The sequence below is a fragment of the Alternaria rosae genome (assembly GCF_020736505.1).
Source record: "Alternaria rosae strain MPI-PUGE-AT-0040 chromosome Unknown BKA58scaffold_7, whole genome shotgun sequence".
NCBI classification, from domain to species: domain Eukaryota; kingdom Fungi; phylum Ascomycota; class Dothideomycetes; order Pleosporales; family Pleosporaceae; genus Alternaria; species Alternaria rosae.
The window spans coordinates 738,551-756,647 of record NW_025763576.1 but is presented as its reverse complement, the minus strand read 5'-3'; the positions used below and the strand labels follow the sequence as shown (position 1 = coordinate 756,647).

The 18,097-nt window shown below is 51.9% G+C and overlaps 5 protein-coding genes across 5 annotated transcripts; 4 read left to right on the top strand and 1 right to left on the bottom strand.

Moving 5' to 3' along the window:
- Positions 1–56: 56 nt before the first annotated feature.
- Positions 57–948, top strand: BKA58DRAFT_364023 (uncharacterized protein; the record flags this gene model as incomplete). Its single annotated transcript, XM_046168836.1, has 1 exon — positions 57–948. Exon 1 carries the CDS (start codon positions 67–69, stop codon positions 946–948), a length of 882 nt encoding a protein of 293 aa, XP_046023208.1. The 5' UTR covers positions 57–66.
- Positions 906–2,303, top strand: BKA58DRAFT_388209 (uncharacterized protein). Its single transcript, XM_046170625.1, has one exon. It carries the CDS (start codon positions 1,386–1,388, stop codon positions 2,094–2,096), a length of 711 nt encoding a protein of 236 aa, XP_046023207.1. The 5' UTR covers positions 906–1,385; the 3' UTR covers positions 2,097–2,303.
- Positions 2,304–8,643: 6,340 nt separating this feature from the next.
- On the top strand, positions 8,644–9,369 carry BKA58DRAFT_207077 (uncharacterized protein). The gene has a single exon (XM_046165963.1). The coding sequence runs from the start codon at positions 8,797–8,799 to the stop codon at positions 9,265–9,267; it is 471 nt and encodes a 156-aa protein (XP_046023206.1). The 5' UTR covers positions 8,644–8,796; the 3' UTR covers positions 9,268–9,369.
- A 2,051-nt stretch (positions 9,370–11,420) lies between these two features.
- On the top strand, positions 11,421–13,442 carry BKA58DRAFT_470842 (zinc finger protein OZF). Its single transcript, XM_046175205.1, has 3 exons — positions 11,421–12,203; positions 12,262–12,621; positions 12,671–13,442. The coding sequence occupies exons 1-3, from the start codon at positions 11,616–11,618 to the stop codon at positions 13,106–13,108; spliced, it is 1,386 nt and encodes a 461-aa protein (XP_046023205.1). The 5' UTR covers positions 11,421–11,615; the 3' UTR covers positions 13,109–13,442.
- Positions 13,443–15,239: 1,797 nt separating this feature from the next.
- BKA58DRAFT_207057 (uncharacterized protein) lies at positions 15,240–16,291 on the bottom strand. Its single transcript, XM_046165962.1, has one exon. The coding sequence runs from the start codon at positions 16,099–16,101 to the stop codon at positions 15,430–15,432; it is 672 nt and encodes a 223-aa protein (XP_046023204.1). The 5' UTR covers positions 16,102–16,291; the 3' UTR covers positions 15,240–15,429.
- Between the last annotated feature and the right edge of the window lie 1,806 nt (positions 16,292–18,097).

Here is an 18,097-nt window from a genome sequence, read left to right as displayed (position 1 = left end):
GCGCTAAGAATTTCCCATGTCGAACTTTTGGAGCGCCCGGTTTGCGCTCAGCACAACGACACGATAATGGCGCCCGCACTCGGAAAACGGAAGCGCGTAACGCGTAAAGAGCTCGAACAACCGTCGCGATCACCTTCCCCCTCTTCCGGCTCGGGCGACGACTCCGGTGCAGAAGACCTCCAGGCAATATTCCGGCGCGCATTCGAAGCAAAGTTCAAGCCTCTGCCCGTAGAGCCCAAGAAAGCGAAGATAGAGGAAGCGCCCGTGGAAGATGAACCAGAAGAAGAGGAATCAGACTGGTCAGGCATAAGCGACAACGAAAATGACGTCGAAGTCATCGAGTACCAAGACCCAACGCGCGAACTCGACGAGACCGAACGGGCAGAAATGAAAGCCTTTATGTCGTCGAAACCACCCACCTCAGCATCCGCCTCATCAAAGAATGCAACAACCAAGAAGAAACAAGACGACGCCGACCCCAACGAAACCTCCATGCTGAAGAACGACATGGCCCTCCAACGACTCCTCCGCGAATCCCACCTCCTCTCCGCCTCTTCCTCCGGCACCTCCACGCCCACACTCGTCGCGACAGGCGCCGCACGCCACAAATCGCAAGACCTGCACCTGCAAGCGCTCGGCGCCAAAGGCTCCATCTTCACACAGAAGAAGATGCCAATGGCGCAGCGCAAGCACATGATAGACAAAGCGCGGACGACGGAAGAGAAGAGGCGGGCGGACGCAAAGGAAGCGGGTATCGTCCTGGAGAGGGAGAATAGGGTGGTTAAGAAGGGGCCGGAGAAGAAGAGGGAGAGGGGGGTTGGTGGGCCTAGCATAGGCAAGTTTAGAGGTGGTACGCTGAGTTTGAGTAAGAAGGATGTTTTGAGTATTACGGGGAGTGGGAAGAAAGGGAAGGGAGGGAAGGGGGGAGGGAAGAAGGGGAAAAGGTGAGGTGGTAAGAAGGTTGAGATACCCGATATGGATTGTACGACGCGAACGGTACCGTTTTTGAGTGTTCGAGATGCTCTCGCGTATATGTTTTGTGGATCACAGAAGATTCGTGGGGGTGAAGATGAGGGACTGATGAAGACACACAAGAGACTCATCGGGTGCTAGCGCACGACTCGGGAAATACGAGCTTCCTCGCTTCACGCGTAGGATACAGTGAATGTTGCGGACGATCTGTTACTGAGCCTGTTCACCGAGACTGACAAGGCGCTTTCACAACAGGACAAGGGAGGCAACGAGAAAAGCTTTGGCTTTTGGTCCTTGCTCTATAACCACCTTGCACCCTTTCTACTACGAAATCAATCCACTACGATCAATTCTCTGCGTTAAGCAGACTAAACCATCGAGGTCTCAACTCAAGCTAACTCAATTTCACCACTATGGGGACATCTCTATCCTCTCCCAGACCACCCTGCTCATCTACTCAAAATAAGCCATTCCGATTTCTTGACCTTCCAGCGGACCTACGATATATGGTCTACGAGGAAATCGAAATCTCGACATGTCACTATCGGCTCGAGGACCCGACGTTTTATTCCGACTCTAGCGAGGAAGCAACGCCATCGTCATACATGACACTTGTTGTCAAGAGCCTGCTATTAGCCCTGTTAGCAACTTGTCGTCTTATCCATCATGAAGCAGCACCTTACCTCGCGCACAAGCTAGAGACGCTTCGTAATGAACCCTCCCATTTCACCATCGACTCGACGAGCCTTTACAGCCTCGTTAACAGTTACAACAGCATTGGCACGATGCTCGAGAAGCACGAGTATGACAACAGTACACGCAAATGGTATGGCGCTGGTGCTGGCAAAGATCCTAAAACCTGGATCCCGCGTTGGATCGACATAAGAGGTCGTTTCCCGCGAAGAACCCATGTCTTCATGCATGGCTCCAGGAAGCATACTGCCATCGTCGCGTTTTACAGAAAATGCCTTGAGACCCGAAGACGTCGATTCACTACAAAGACAGTGATCACCGGTCTCGGTATCGATCCGCTTTGGCAGGTCAAAGAGATTTCGGATGCGGAGTGGAAGATAGTGTCGTCAAGGGATGGCACTGTTAATGTGAGTGGAGAGGGTGTACCATAGCCCAATATGTTGAAAAAGCTAATTTTCCTAAGCATCACAAAGATGGGTGCTTTAGTAGGGTTGAAGTAGGGAACGAACAGTTCATGGAGAACTCAGAAGGATATCGTCTCTGTAAATCTGCTTCCATCAGAAAGGTCATGTAATAGTACTTCACCGTAAACAAATAAGACATGTATATCAACACTGGTGATTATTTATAAGATAGCCCGCTGTTACACATACACACTCGAAACTCCATATTATGTGACTGTAAGCCATGCTTGTGCAGCGTAAAACTGGGCAACACATCTCGTACAAGTTATTCTATAAGTCACTCTCTGATTCCCACGTACTTTACCTACTAGTACCGCGATAACTCAGAGCGAGCAGCGAGCTACTCACAATTTCCGCAACACATAACGTTCCTAGACACAGAGGCACTCTTGAATCAGAGCAATTGCAATCATCAGAGACATGAAGTTTCTCCACCAGACTCCAACTTTGCAACAACCACCAACCGCAACGGATACACATATCCAGGTCCAACTACCCAAATTACTCAACATAGCCGCGCATTACTCGACCTAGGGAGAGGGGAACCAACAAGTTGGTTCGCAAGCCCTACCCATATGATGATCGTCCCGTACCAAACCCGCGGCCCCATCAGCCCACCTCAAAATACACCTCACGCCCCGTAAAACGACCCGTCGCAACTTGACTCCTAGCATGTGTCGCCTACTCCGGTGGGCCCGACTATTACAAGGCCGTCACAAGACTATGTGCACTGTAAATCTGCCCTATAACCCGCCCCGCGCCTAACCTGCCCTCTTCAAGCCCCGAGCTATCTAGGTAGCGTACCAAACATCGCACAAAGCCGTTTTTCTGGTAGACGTCAGCCCCATCTCAGGTAGTACTCCGATAGCTTATCGGGCTAGCAATAGGCGCAAATTGTATCTAGACGTCATGTTAAGCTGACTTGCGCCCGCGGATCAGCCGCGAGTTCCAATCATGTGTCGTTGCGCTTGTTGGAGCCAAGTTGTCAAGATGTGGCCTAGCAAGCGAGGTGTTTAAAGTGGGTTTTCGCTCGTCGCTTGTTGACTTCCGCGGTTGAGATTGGGTTGCGCGCTTGGAGTAGAGTATCCTTTGGGTGGGGAATAGATGGGTGGATTGACTGGGTGGTTGACGGGCGCGTGGGTGGTAGGGTACCGGTGAAGGTGGATGGATGGGTTCGTTCCTGTATGTCGGGGCGGGCGGGTGGTGGTGGGAATAGGGACGCGGATATGGGTTATTTGGAAGATGGACATAGCACGATGTTTAGCTATGGCTATGACGAGGTTGATGAGGAAAGGAACAAGCGTAGAATTCGTGGAACTTGTGTCGCGTCTTCTTGGAGTATCATACTTTTCTGGATGTGAGCATAGTTTCTTGGAAATATTTGAGTGATGACCATCATACTCTAGTGATCAGTAAACAATTGTGTCAAATGAGGCTGCCGCTGATCACATCTTTCCGGTTCTTAGCACTGGTAGTTGAACTTCATCTCATGATCTATGAGCGGTTTCTAAGTAAGCAACCACCATGTGTCCCCTGGGATGTCTCCAGTTGGTGGTCAACATGTTTGTTCAGTGGTAGCGAGAGCAGCTGTACCATGCGTGCGAATCCCGTGATGCCACTGCTCATGAGTAAGCAAGCGTTTCACCGGTGCTGTATTCACCTGTACTAAGAAGAGCCAATATAGTGACTACCAAGACTCCAAGTTCAGACACCCTCTCTATCTTCAGGATAGCGGACATGTTTCGGTTTGGGTTCCAGCCTTCAAGCTCGTTGCAACATCTCTCCTCGTAGCGCTGCTAGCCACCTGTCACTACGTACACGACTAAGTAGGACCGATATTACCCTCTAAGCTAGACGAATTCATTGCAGAGCCTGCACGTTACCCCGTCGATCTAGGGACTTTGAGGGCCTATCTTGGTAACTGCAAAGATAGCCCTATAGGCCGGACTGAACGACAATTGGCAGATCTTAACACTAAGAGAGCCGTGATGCACCCAAGGCTCATCAGTATTGCGCACATGATACTAGACTGGCGGACGGTTATTAGGCTGATCTCTCGAGTTTGATGCTCGAATGCGTTTTTGACCCGTCGCGCCAGAGGCGCTTCTGCGGGTACGTCGCAAGTCCAATGCTCGATGCGAATCAATATTGCAGTCTGTGGACTGGTCCCACATGAACTCTTCACCTACCTTTGGAAAATATTCGTAGCGCGTTTGAAACGGAAGGAATGCCGAGAATATGGGATAGTCTCTCAATCATGTGTTAAAAGATTGGATCGTCGCGCGCGTGCATGCGTATGAAGGTTTGAATGGACGAGTATATACATATTGGGGGCCCGATGAGTCGAAATGTAGGAGTGAAGATCTGACTGAGATGGAATGGGATATTGAGTTAGAGGGGGACAATGCAACGTATGCCTCCCCGGGACATGTATACTGTATTCCTCGATAAGAGATCTATCTATCTGAATCGAGTGGAGGAAAGCTCTTCCATGTCTCCGAAATGATTTTGGTCCTAAGAATCTTGATGTGAAGGATCGCGAGAGCGGGGTGATGAGAGAGGTGAAACAAGTAATCTTTACGCAGCGACATAGTGCGAACTTTAGTTCCTAAATGGGTGTCATACGCCTTCCCTGCATTCAGCAAATTCGTCAGGACAGATGGGAACACCGATCAGCTTTGCATCTCTTGCGCTTGACTGATCGTATACGCTGACGAGCATGGGTGTCGAACGGCAATGAGTCGTAATGAGGCCTTCCATTAGAGGCTGAGCAATATTAGAGTTGTGGTGGCGATGTACTGTTGGTAGAGTGTTCAGCTTCACTCCAGCGTCGTAATGTTGGGAACGCTCGATCGGTGGCGGTATGGGGCGGTGGCGATCAACATAGGTTTGGAAAGGGGGATCTCAGCACAGTGATCTACTCCATTCTTTTGCAGTTCGCCATGCAGAGAAGACCTATTCCTGGGAAAGAAGGGTGCAGACGCGTCAATGAGGCGTACCCTGAAACTCCTCCAGGGTGGCAGGCGACCTGAATAGGCCAAAGCGACACTCCTGCAGCTTCATAGAAATCTGGTCGAATCTGTCACCACTGCGTACATCTGTATCATGTGGCAGGTCTGTACCTGTCTTTGCACACCTCTATCGATGGAGGTGGTCTGTTACGTGATGCGCGTCTGCCGTCGGCTATTGCGGGAGCTCATCGATCGCGGGTTTGGCATCGTCCTGGCAGGCTGCGCGTACATAACGGCCTCGCCGAAAACCCCACGCGTTATGCCACGATATGTGTCGAGCGATTTCCAGCGCCAGAAGCGTCAGCTTGCACTGTTGATAGATCTATCGGCCTGAAACTTCGGTTGGTCGGTACATTACGAGCTACCGAGATCTAGAGGCACGGCTGTCATGCAAGATTGACGAAATGCGGAAGCGGAAGCGGGCAGGCTCACCGATGAAGATCTGGAGGAATGTCAGAAAAGGGCCGAAGACATGCGATGGATCTATCGTGAATAAAGGAGCAAGATCTGATTTTTCTTTTCCCATCGTGTGTGTGTGGGAGAACTGCTGGTTGGAGTTGGGGAAGCGGCCAGCGGGGCAGACTGGGTATTTGGGAAGGGCCGAAGAGCTGCCGAAGTATCGTTGAGATGCCGCTCGGGAGCCCGCCACAATGAGCGCGGGCGCCCTGGAGTTTACAGATTTCCGCAAAGCGCTGCGATGATTGGTGGCTGGGTTGGCCGCCAGCAAGTGGCTTCGCGTAATGCACACTGCGTCCCTGGTGGCGTCGTTAAATGCGCCCGCCCTATCAAATCCCCTCAAAGCCGAAGGCGCAAAGACACACCAGCTCGCCAATCTGGAACAACGATGGCAGTATCTGGTCTGAGTCGAGGAGGTTCTCACCCCCTCTACGATGTCCGTCACCCCGCCATCTTGGACTTCTGGACAGTGTTCTGCCTTGTTGCGACAAGAGGTACGCTAGAGTTAGCACGGTTCCGTTTCGAGCGCTGTGCATGATCCTTTGGCGGGTACAAGGTGCCGTACCCTAGATCTCAAGAGCACGGAGCGGTACGTTCTGATCGGTGGGGCGCATCGAAATACCTCGCCGACCACTCTGATACCCACTGCGCAACTGGTGATGCTGTTTACTCAGCATCACTGCAGACGAATAGATGGAACCGGTCATGGGTCAAGATGATGCGTTGCAAAGAGATGGATCAGGATTCAGGAGCCCTGTAGCACAATCACCGCTGCTGGTGTCAAAATCTGTCAGTTCATACTGGTCATTCGATACCCGGTAAACTGGCTAAGCCGAGATACTCATATGCCCTCCACATACCGAGTTTCAATTATGGCTTCGTCCTTAGAGAGCTCCAAGTCCTATCTTGCACCTGGCGGATTTCAGAAAAGTTGCCAAGTGGTCAGCCGCGGCAGCAGCAGTCGCATGCTTCAGACATGACATCTCATGTCCACAAACACGATTCACTCGCTCGCTGACGCCATTCCATCGACCCGCTGTTGCGGAACGCTCAGGTACATCGCTATCGGGTTCTCAGATCATGCAGGTTGCGATAGAACGAGTTAGTTTCAATCAAGCGATCCTGGAAGTTCATGCGCCCCCCTTGTCAGTACAATTCTATACTGTCATCATCGCTTTCCGATTATACCCTCAGGTTCCGGCCTTTCACGCCAAGCTGACTAGCGTGTAGTCGGTGATGCATGCGTACGTGGATCTAAATGCACATTCCCCTCCCCGGGCGCAGGGGCGAAGAAGGCGCATCAGATCTGATGAAGACTCCGATACGAACTGGCAGGGAAACTGACTCGAGCTTCACACCACTACAAACCACCACATCGTGGCTGGAGATTGAGCTTCTTGAGATGTTGCGCTTACTATGCAGCATTACCCAAAGTTTGCTCAGAAACAAGATGACACCATGTAATGATATGCATCTTGTACGTAGTGATCGTCCACTAGGTTACTGGATACATCCGACGTTAAGCATCACTGCGCTACCATCTTCGGATGCACGTAAGCTTGTAGCGTACCAGACTCTTCTAGACCGATTTACCGCTATTTCAAGATTCTGCGAGGGGGTTGGTGTTGATTTGGCGACACTTTGCAATTGCTTGCCATCTCACTTGTATCAGAAGGCGAGCGATGCACGATCTGTACGCGACGCCACTGAGATATAGTGTGTTTGATCTTCACGATCGATGTTTTCTGGAAGGCGATCAAAGTGGCGAGATACAGCGGATCTGCGTGAGATGTGTGAGTGCTCGAAGCAAAGGTATGGTGGTGGCAGTTCCGTACGGTGAAGGGGTTCTGCCGGGTTATTCCAGGTATCGCAGGGTGATACAACATGTTGAGAGGCCAAGAGCAGGATATTCGCTGCTAACGGTACATAGGATTCAATCGCTGTCGGTGTATACCAGACCGGCTTATGTGCCTGTCCATGGTTAGCTTTGGCGCCTGCATTGCATCGGCATTGCTGGATGCTACTACCGAGTTTGGCATGCGCCTTGCCATCGCTATTAGCCGCTGCTGTTGTACGAGTATCACACGCCTCGTTCCCCTGCCAGACACTTCTTTGTACTTGCGGTGAGTGTTGGTCAAGCACACAATGCTGCAACATAACTTTGACTACTGCACATGAGCTTTGAGGTTTTGACCGGTCTCAAAGATTGTGAAGTGCAGTAGCACCCGGTCAACAACTTTGAGATGTCCGGCGGTCAAGCTCAAGTGCATCGTTGGCATTGCTTCAAGGGAGAGTGCCGCGATGTCGCAGATTGTCTAGAATGAGTGGTGATTGGAGTACCGATCAGTAGGCATATGAGATCAGCCTATTTGAACACCGCATGGTATATGCCGAAGGAAATTGCTAACGTAGAACGGCCATGTCTAAAATGAACCGCGAAGAATTCATTCAGGATGATCCAATGAGTGGTACTCAGCAGACTTCCAAGTACCTTCCGTCTACGGTAGGTACTAGGACAATGAGAATGAAGGGCAGCTTAGGGATGAAGCGCCGGTAGCGATGCTTGTCGGTCTGTTAACGATCAAGGTTTCGAAGGAGTAGTCTATGAGCTAGGCACACCGTTAAGCGGCAGCTTGCTAACCTCTCAAGACTCAAGGAGTGATCAACAGTGAGCCCTGGATTTCGTGGAGGGTGGCATCTCCCACACTCGCATACAATGCGGTGTAGCTACGCGAGTACCAAGCGATGTGGAAGCATTCAGGGGATTGTACAGGAAGCTGTAGCTGTACGGTGATGTTAAACACGATCTGATGGCGAAGGCAGGGAACATGGTTGATGAAACACATCAGCGGCCCCGGGGAAGCGATCGGGCCTATCCGTTTGGTTATTGACATCCGCGGCTGACCTGTACGCCTAACCAAGGTAGGTCTGACAGGACGAACTGTGCGTCTTTGGCCCACGGGCCCAGGATCTGTGCTCGGTTAGCAGCACGCGCATGCATGCCGTCATTTGGCTAGCATAAGGTTCAGACGAACCACTCGCTTCACTAAGAATTCGACCACTCGTGAAGCGGACACTAACACAGATAGACGATTATACGGCGATCGCAGACCAGTGTCACCGAACAAGGACCGCGGATTGCTGCCGCTGGTTCCGTGCGCCGCCGCCGCTGCCGTCCGCATAGCCAACGTCTGTCATCAATGTATCGACGAGCCGACCGCGGATGGGTAGTGCAAATGTCAGGTTGCCTTCAAATAACTATGGCCACGATTGAAGAACGAATGGCTCGCATTGTTGCTCGTAGACAAAGGACTGGGCTCTTGGTCGTATCGCGTGTTCTAACAGAAGCTGCTCGTAGAAAGACAGAGATTGCATGCTCCTTCAGTGTATTGGTACACGTATGTACTGTTGCACTGGAGCATGCCATGGTGGTCCATCATCATTTGGAGATCAAAGAGCGAGATTTGCTATCCCATGATGGTGTCCAGCACTTGTTTGAGGCTACTGCAGGTCCACGATTTCGGAAGAAGAACTTCTTAGCATTGCAACCCCTCCAAAACTCACTGACCAGCACCAAGCGCTTTAATCCAAGGTCGGATAATCACTCTCGGGCCAAGCGGCTCAACGAAACCCTGGACTTCGGATCATTGTGTCCCAGTATGCGAGGTTGAACAACTCGTGCTCTAGTCGAAATGCCGTAAGGGCCCGCGCGGATGATCCGGTGAAGACCTGGGACGCGATTGCTACACCCATGCACAGACATATGCCACACAGATTGCTTGCATCTTAATGTCGACCTATCTGGGGTCGATCACCAAGTCCGAGGAATGGAAGGATAGTGCGCTTGTCTAGGAGAGGTACAGGTCGACCGCAGCTATCCAGCATTCAGCTCTGCTTTCGCGGTAGGGATACCCTGAATGGAATCAACTGACAGCTGGACAGTGCTGTCAAGGAGGAGCGGAGAGACGGAAGGACGGCCATGCCATCTCGGTATGTTGAAATCCCGTAGTCGCCTACGCCGCTGCTTAGCATGTAGATCATGAACACGATCCGATGCCCCTGCAGCTGTTTGAGCTGGTCTCAGCATTGGCTGGTTATTTCAAATACATCAAGAGGAAACGGTCGTCAATCGGGCTATCTTAGATCAGACACATTAGTCTGGTCGATACGGGAAACCTGATCCGCTTAAAGATCCGGGCGCGTCGTTTGAAGCTAAAATCCAAAGATGGCGTTTTGGCTTGGGGTAGGAGAGATCGTAGTACTAAGAGCCGTTGGTGGCAGGTCTAATGGCGCAATAGAGACTATGCATACGTCGGGAAGTGCGCGCCGTACATAGCGTCACCCTAGAGACATCGGCGACTGGGACGCCACGAGAGTCCTGAACTCATTGTTGGGCCACAGGCTGTGGCGGGTAACAATAAATGTGATCGCCCGTAACGCAGGGGCGTCAATAGCAAATATACACCTGCCTAGGTAGGCGGGATCATGGGTACCTTTGGCAAGATTGAAGACGGAGCAATGTAGCTGAGAGGGTACAAGATGAAGGGACCCAATAGCTCGGGAAGGTTCCAAGCAACCGGTCGAGTGGGATGAATGTCTTACTGCAAGATTGCCGTAATCGCGTGAGCAGTTGTTTAGGGCTAGTGCCGAAGTTGGCTTAGCATAAGGGCCACGTGACCTTGCGCTCTCCGCTCCTCTGCGCGCGGAGACCCTGTGAGAACCGTGATGCTATTCCAGCACGTCGATCATAAAAAACACAATCGAAGTCGACAATCACATCTGCATCGCAATTGCGACTGTTTTCAGCTCCGACCACCACCATGCCCGACCTCATAAGCCTTGAAACAAAGCCGAAGTGGGGCGGCATACCCGTCTGCTTCCCCGATGACAAGCTGGGTCTCCCATACAGACTAGGGCACGTCAAAATCTAACCAGTGCTGCGTCCGGGCGCCGCCATTCATTACCTAAGGCACTTCGGGTTTGAGACGTTCCATTCGTAGGTGGAGGTAATGAAAGTGTGTGGAAACACCGATGATTGGCGAGAGTAGGCTTCATCATGGCCCGTCAACGCCCCGGGAAGAAGCGTCGTCCGCCACGCCGCCGTCGATTATCGGACGCAATAGCGCGTATCTGCACCCACGTGTGTAAGTACGGAAGACAAGGACTCGCGCTTCACACTACGCCGACGACCCAAGAAATTGCCAGCCACGATAAGCCAGCATGCGAGGATCCTCACTGGGATTTCGGCTTGGCCCAGTCGAGGACCCGTACCTCGTCAAGCAATTGCGCAGAGGGTTATACACCTCATTTGGTCATTTTGAGGTCATGCATGTTGCATGATGAGCCTTGAGTTCCGCATTATCCACCACGGGCCGTCGAAGCAAAGGCTCACAATTGATCCTTCATGTTGACAGAGCCTCAACATTGACTTCTTGGGTGGCCCGCACGGTTGACTGTCGGCGGTCATCAATGTATCGCCCGATGGGGTGTGGCTTGAGTGTCCTGTCCTATGGAACCCCCACACTGCACATGAGACGGCGAAGCCATGCGTCCGTTCACACCTGGGGCCCATACCCCGGCTCCGCCTTGAGACTGCATCCTGGTCGGCTGCTGTGCCCCGTACATCCATCATTCTCTGCTGGCTAGCCTTCCACTAAACTACCACCCCAGTAATTCTTGGCTGCATGCGAGAGCGATATTCCTTGTCATTCTTGCAACCATGCTCGCTCCTAACCCTAGTCCCTTCGACTGGATCCACAACAAACGCCATCCTTGCTTCGCGGGATGCTCAGAGTCGTAGTATATCGAGTTGGCCCATTCATATGTAAAGCCCCAAACGCTCCCCCATACCACAGCCAGATCGATCGAGCAAGTCCACAACACTCCCACGTCATCTGATTCTCTATCTCCACCACTTTGTCTTATTGTACACTTGATAGACCTATTCCCGACAACTCTCAGCCCAGCCCACACTTGCATCCCATCTGCCCACCCCGTGGCACCAGCCTTCTTATCTACGATGGCTACTGTCGTTGCATCTCATAACATTGGAATTTGGCAAGATCGACGGGAACCATCTATGCACATTCCCAATATGCATCTCACCAACATCATGCCTCCCTACGACAACTCCAGGAATGTCACCAACGCTCCAGTCTCTCGCGATTACCAACCCACCTCAAACCACATGGACATCAACATGCCCCTCTACCAAAACAATGCCCTCCCTACTTCGGTCCCATACCAAGCGGGAGCGTTCGCATACGACCCCAGTTCGGTAAACCCATACAACATGCAGCAGCCTTCATACTACCCGCCAGCGATGCCCCATCCCGTTTCATACGCTTCCTCCCATGACGTCCAGCCGCTTCCCACCCTGCCAGATGTCCGACATGTTTTCAATCACAACGTCAAGTCCGAGGGCACATCACCAGCGCATTCAGGCCATAGTCACATGTACGCCGATCAGTCATTTACATCTGACTGCAAACGATCAACGTCGGAGCCTACCGAAGGCAGTGGCGTGAACTTCGCCACTGATGTGGACACTCTTATGAGGGCTATCCAGGCGAAACAAACAAACCCGCCCCAAGAACCGGAGCAGAAGGTATGTGGTCTTCCCTTGAGATACCCAACCCGACCTGACCTCGCTAACCATCAAACAGGACGACGTAGTGAAGACTGCTCAGAAGCCAAGGAAGCGTTACCAGTGCACCGTCCCCAACTGCAATAAGAGCTTTTACCAAAAGACACACCTTGAGATCCACATTCGCGCCCACACCGGCGACAAGCCATTTCCTTGCAAGGCACCCGGCTGTGGTCAATCTTTCTCGCAACTAGGTAACCTCAAGACACACGAGAGACGACACACTGGAGAGCGACCGTACAGCTGCGATATCTGTGGCAAGACATTTGCTCAACGGGGAAATGTGCGCGCACACAAGATCGTCCACCAACAGATCAAGCCTTTCAGCTGTAAGCTCGACGACTGTGGCAAACAGTTCACCCAACTAGGCAACCTCAAGGTTAGTTTCACGCATCCTGTGCCTTCACAACATCTCTGACCGGCTTTAGTCGCATCAAAATAAGTTCCACGCCGCTACTCTTAGGTATCTTACCACTAAGTTTGCGACCATCAACCCAGGAGACTACGTCTCTCAAGAAGACAAGGAGCTTTGGGAGTACTTTGCATCGCTATACAAGAACTCCAACAAGGGCATCAAAGGCCGTGGCAAGGATAGGCGCATCTCTGCCATGTCAGCATCTGCCTCCTCATACCCTTCTTCCTACGCCTCCATGCCAATGGCTTCCATGTCTCGAGGCTACGCCAGCTCTTTCCATCAACATAGCAGTGATCGTAGCAGCCGCTGCTCTTCGATGTCATCTGACACCATTCCAATCCAGAGGGCAGACAGCGCATACGACTTCAGCGCACCAATGCACAACGGTTACCATCAGCCCCAAGGCAATGGCTACGACGACAAGGTCTTTCCAGAGCGGATGATGTACTGAGCACGCTTGAACACTTTGGAAAACTTCGGTCGAATTAGTGGGAGTTCTTGGATATTGGCGCTGACACCTTGCGGTCATCGGGGTTACGGGTGATAGGTACCCAAGCTAGCGCAGCGAAGGGTACATTCGCATCTTTTCTTTCATCTCCTTGGTTTACACGGGCGTTATGGCATAGTCACGCTGCATCAGTAATGTCTGTTATGCCTTTTCATGTGCGCCCATCACGTTTGGCGTTCAGCACCTCATGTATCCTCATTCCATGTACGCTTGTTTGGCAATCGGTCGCAAAAGGTTTTTACTGTCGTTGGCATACCCCGGCACGCATCATTGTACGAATAGAATAGCATTATGACATAAAGAACAATTATTTACCCAGTCAGCATTCTCCTTCTCATTTTCCCTCAAACATTAACAGAATCCAGTGTGGTGCAAGATGACTCACCGCTCAACCGCTGTTGAACGGCTGGATGGTATGCGACTGGCTAGTTGGTCATGCAACATGCAAGGCCACTTGCCCAACCCATTCACCGCAGTTTTCTGCTTGCAACAACCTTCGCTTAGATTTGCACCTGAAGGTTCAGTAGCTTGACATGCGAGTGGTGTAATTGCATTAGCTACACGCCCAGACGCACCTTAATTTTAGCTGGGTTGTCCATGCCTGTAGAGTTCAAGATAGGAACTGACGTTTCTGAGCTACGGCTCACTGCCGCCGATTGCCGACAAACTACGCACTGGCGCGAGTAAGTGGGTTGCAAGCTGCCTAAGGTGATGCGCCGCGCAGTGCCTACAAGCTTGCACAAGGCCGAGTGCCCCATAGTGGACCGCACTGATACACTCAAGATTCATGAACAGTTTTTTATGGCCCAATTTTCCAGTCAGTCTCCCTCGTCGCAAAACCGACCACCTCTCCATGTCCTCACTGAGGCTGATAGCAACCCCACCGACCAATCGCATCATGGGCAGAGCTTCTCCGCGGCTCAACAGTGGGAGGATAAAGCGCAATTGGGCAAGTCAAGAGATGTACATCCCACGCTTCCGCCGCCCCCAGATCGCAGACCAGGTTCCCAAACCCAGACGTATGCAGGCGTTCTGAAGAGGATGTAGGACGGATCGCTAAGCGACCAATAGCACCATCTTTGGGCTGCTATGCGTCGGATTCCAAGGCGTCCTCACACTCTTTCACGAAGGCAAATGATATTGGCCATTGTCTGGAACGATCAGGGTACGTAACCTCGCCGGCTTGAATCGTGGATGACGTTGAATACGGTGCGACTAAGCTAGAAATGCCCGAAGCCTCACTTACACGCGCTGCGTGGCTACAGACACTGAATCCGAGTGTGGGGTTATATCCGCAAATCGGGTACGATCTTCGCTCTCCTAATTGTCGATCCGTGTGTCTACGCAGGTCCAGAATTCAAGATGCCATGACGTAGGCCCGCCAACATTGCGCGAAAATTGGGCTTGCCTTGGTGAGGCCTCATGATAGGAAAGTTCGTCGCATTGGGCGAGCACATGGATAGGGGTGCGATGCTGATGTGGATTGGAGTGGGAGTTGGAACAGGCCGTGGGGTGGGATGCCTATCACCCCGGGCTTCAAGAAACCGAGGCATCGATTCTCGATGGACTGAATATGGTGTGATGAGATTGATTGGACTCAAGGATGCGTTTCAAATCAACGCATCTGCTTGCAAGGTCAGAAACTTGAGGGTACGTCGACGGAGCGCGGGGAGGCCAAACTGTTGGTCGACGTCTCGATGGCAGCAAGGTCGTGCTTGTCAGCGGTCATGTCACTGCTAGCGCACAACTCGCTGCCTCGCGCCCAACCTCCAACTTGACCCTCTCGCCTCCACTCTGTCAACGTCCTCATTTCGACACGTGGAACAACGTACTCCGTTCGCACGGTCTTCGTTCTCTACCTATGTCACTGTGGTTGTTTTTTGACGTTGGCCCGCGTTCGCAGATGGTCGCAAAGGTCGTCGCTTCCAGCGCGCATTGTTGTCTGGACCAGGACCGCGGAAGCCCCTGCGAGGGCCGAGGGGCACTCCCGCTGCTCTCGTCAAGATGCCGGTCCTCAGCTCGCACCCCCTGCCTCGCTCGGTTGAAATCTTCCGGAAGCAGCTTACCGTCTCGCCGGGACCCTCTTTTGTTACCCATGGAGTACCTGAACATGGTAATTCGAGTCAGTCGATGTAGCTCTCGCCGACTTTGGCAAACTCTATGTCTTGTTGATGAGCTGGCCTGTCTCAGTGGCCAGGCATCTGAGTCGTGCGTACTACGGGTAAATCTATGCGAAAGAGAGGTCTTGAGAACACGAACGCGAATCAAAGCGGGTCAGGCAGCTTCCAGAATTGACGCGGCTTTGCAAAACTCGTCGGTGGGCCTGACGGAAACTCAAACATACGCCGTATTCCCGGCCAGAACGCTGAATGTTGGTCGCCACGGCGAGACGAATGGCTAATAAGAGGCCACAGATGCATGCTCCTCACAGCAAGCACACAAAATGCCCTGGAAGATAGGAAAACACCATTACAGGTCCGCTCCATCATGACAGCATCCGCGGAGCCGACCACTTTCATCATCATACATCCCGATCCTAGCACTGCAAGATCTAACCCACACGTTCTACCCTGAGATTTCTCTTGGGACATTGCATATGCAATGTGTGTACCCGTCCCCAGACACATGACTGTGTATCCCCACTCACGCGCTGAGAACGTGTGGTCTGAAACATACGCAAAGTTACACGGCATAAAACAGCTCGCTAGATTGGGTAGCCTTTCATCCTGCATCGAATCGCAGGTGCCGCCTGCAATATCGTTCTGCGGTGCTCTTCGGAGAATTTTCAGAGCAGATGCAGGGCTTGTATGGTGGCGGAAGACTTTGTCTGCATACTCGTCACAGCACTTGAACCTTAAACGCGGAGTCATCGAAGAAAATGGGAAGGCCGGGCAGCGGATGTGGTACTCGCCGTGAGTACGCGACACACGCCCCATGGCGCATCAACCTCAGATACCACGCCTTCATCTCTGTTGGTACGTATCTGCTCGTATTGTCTTGACGCATGTCTCACTTTGACAGGTGAGTGACCTTCACCTGTGTCCTGTCAGATTGCTGGTGCTTAGGCGAGACGAAGAGTTGACACGCGAATAAGGTGGAACACGTCCTCTTCGAGACCGCCATACATACGTACACCTGCTCTACTATTGGGCCGGGATCGTGTACCTAGCTTGAAAACTTGCGGCATCTCAGTGACAATACGAGGATAGCTCGGCCATGGGTTCCAGCTCTTCCGGCAACCACGTCTATTCTTAAGGTTACACGGTGTCGTGGGCGCCTCACCCCCGGCCCTCGGCTCTCCATACTTTGACAGAGAGATGAAGGTCTCGGACATGTCCGTCTGTATGCATCTTCCGCTGCATTGTAGATTGCCATTTGTCCGCTTCATGTTCGGTAGACTATCTGGACTGTTCTGCATGCCGATGTCGTTCTCGTACGTCTTGCTTTCCCGTCCGTCACTATTGCCACTCCCGAGCCTGTTCGTCTATATTTTTCCTCACAGGGGGCGCCTCCGGTGGACCCAGTTCAGCCTCCCTGCAATCTCAACTCTATGTAGCAAAGAAAAGCGCAGTCGTACAGCGCTTGCTATCTTGCCCTAATGGACCGTTTGGGTACGAGTGAAACATGAGGATATTGGGAGCCAGGGCGCCCTGTTTGCATATGAAAACGTGCGCATATGCTCACAGCAGCTTTCCGAATGAGCATGCTGCATGCAGATAACGGGCTTCTGGGAATTATGAGAGTCAGAGTATCGTGTTACTTCGAGGCAGACCTGCATATTATGCAGGAGGCCGGTCGGAACGGGCCTTGGACCTACTGGATGTAGAGATGTATTACTTCAGCCGAGGAACATTGGAGAGCGACGTCGTACTTGGCGAGAACGTAAGTATCATAAGCGTGGGGTTTGAGTGGCTGTGAGACCAATATGGAGGACGAAAATCAGCTGGCTAGTCCAGCGCGCGTGACATTATGATGTTCAACGTCTCGCACCCAATCGAGAGGGGATTGCAGAACAGGCGATATCAGTCGCCCGAAGCGTAGACGTCAAATCTGTCAGTGAGCACCTACCACGCCTAAGTGTCAACCTTCAGAGCTGTAAAGCCAACACCTGCATCTACTATCATAGCGAATTTACCGGGAATTTTATCGAATCATACGATCTGTTCACGACATTTCGTGTGTTCAGGAAGATTATCGCACTCCGAAACGAACGACGCGCTCTACAGTGCACCTTCCTCGCCATCTGGTTCACGACTGTGCTCAGGCATCACCATAGAGTTCACGGAAAATGCCTAGAAGATGATTGAGGCGCATCTTGTCGAAATCAATATTCGTCCCCTTGGTGGCTGATATCATTTGTGCAGCTTCATTTCCAGGTTTCAGAGCGGGTGACCAGCTTCCGTCGATCGATTCTTCCGCGACACTTCCACAACAGGCTTTAGAAGCATTCTACGTAACGTCTTCAACATTGGGAGGGTATCGTTTCATAAAACCTCAGTCGTGTTGCAGTGCTTGGGTTGGATAGTAAACATCGAGTATGTGGGCAGTTACCTATCTTGGAGAGCCGCTCTATAGCACTGCGCCGCCGGTTCCAACCAACGTACCGAGTATCAAAGCTAGCCTCAGCGGCGTATCTGCACTACTATCCGTATTTCAGTATCCTGCTATGAAAATTACAGCAGCATCGCTAGCACTGCGAGGACGCTCTAATGGCGGTTGTAGGAATGGCACTGCATCAGATACAGCACGACATGGACCTCTGTCACGAAAAACAGTAGTTTCACAGCAATACAGTCTTCGCAAAGTAGTATAGCTTACATTTAGGCATAGGAACAATCAATGCAAGCTGAGCTCACCATAGGCCGACTCTCACCCGGGATATCTCCTAGCTTTGCATCAATCCCAAGAACACGACTATTGGGGCAAGAAGCG

Coding starts and splice junctions, on each gene's coding strand:
- BKA58DRAFT_470842 (XM_046175205.1), top strand. CDS start 11,616: ATGGCTACTGTCGTTGCATCTCATAACATTGGAATTTGGCAAGATCGA. Junction 12,204..12,261: donor CCCAAGAACCGGAGCAGAAG/GTATGTGGTCTT, acceptor ACCATCAAACAG/GACGACGTAGTGAAGACTGC. Junction 12,622..12,670: donor CCCAACTAGGCAACCTCAAG/GTTAGTTTCACG, acceptor GACCGGCTTTAG/TCGCATCAAAATAAGTTCCA.
- BKA58DRAFT_207077 (XM_046165963.1), top strand. CDS start 8,797: ATGTATCGACGAGCCGACCGCGGATGGGTAGTGCAAATGTCAGGTTGC.
- BKA58DRAFT_388209 (XM_046170625.1), top strand. CDS start 1,386: ATGGGGACATCTCTATCCTCTCCCAGACCACCCTGCTCATCTACTCAA.
- BKA58DRAFT_207057 (XM_046165962.1), bottom strand. CDS start 16,101: ATGGGGCGTGTGTCGCGTACTCACGGCGAGTACCACATCCGCTGCCCG.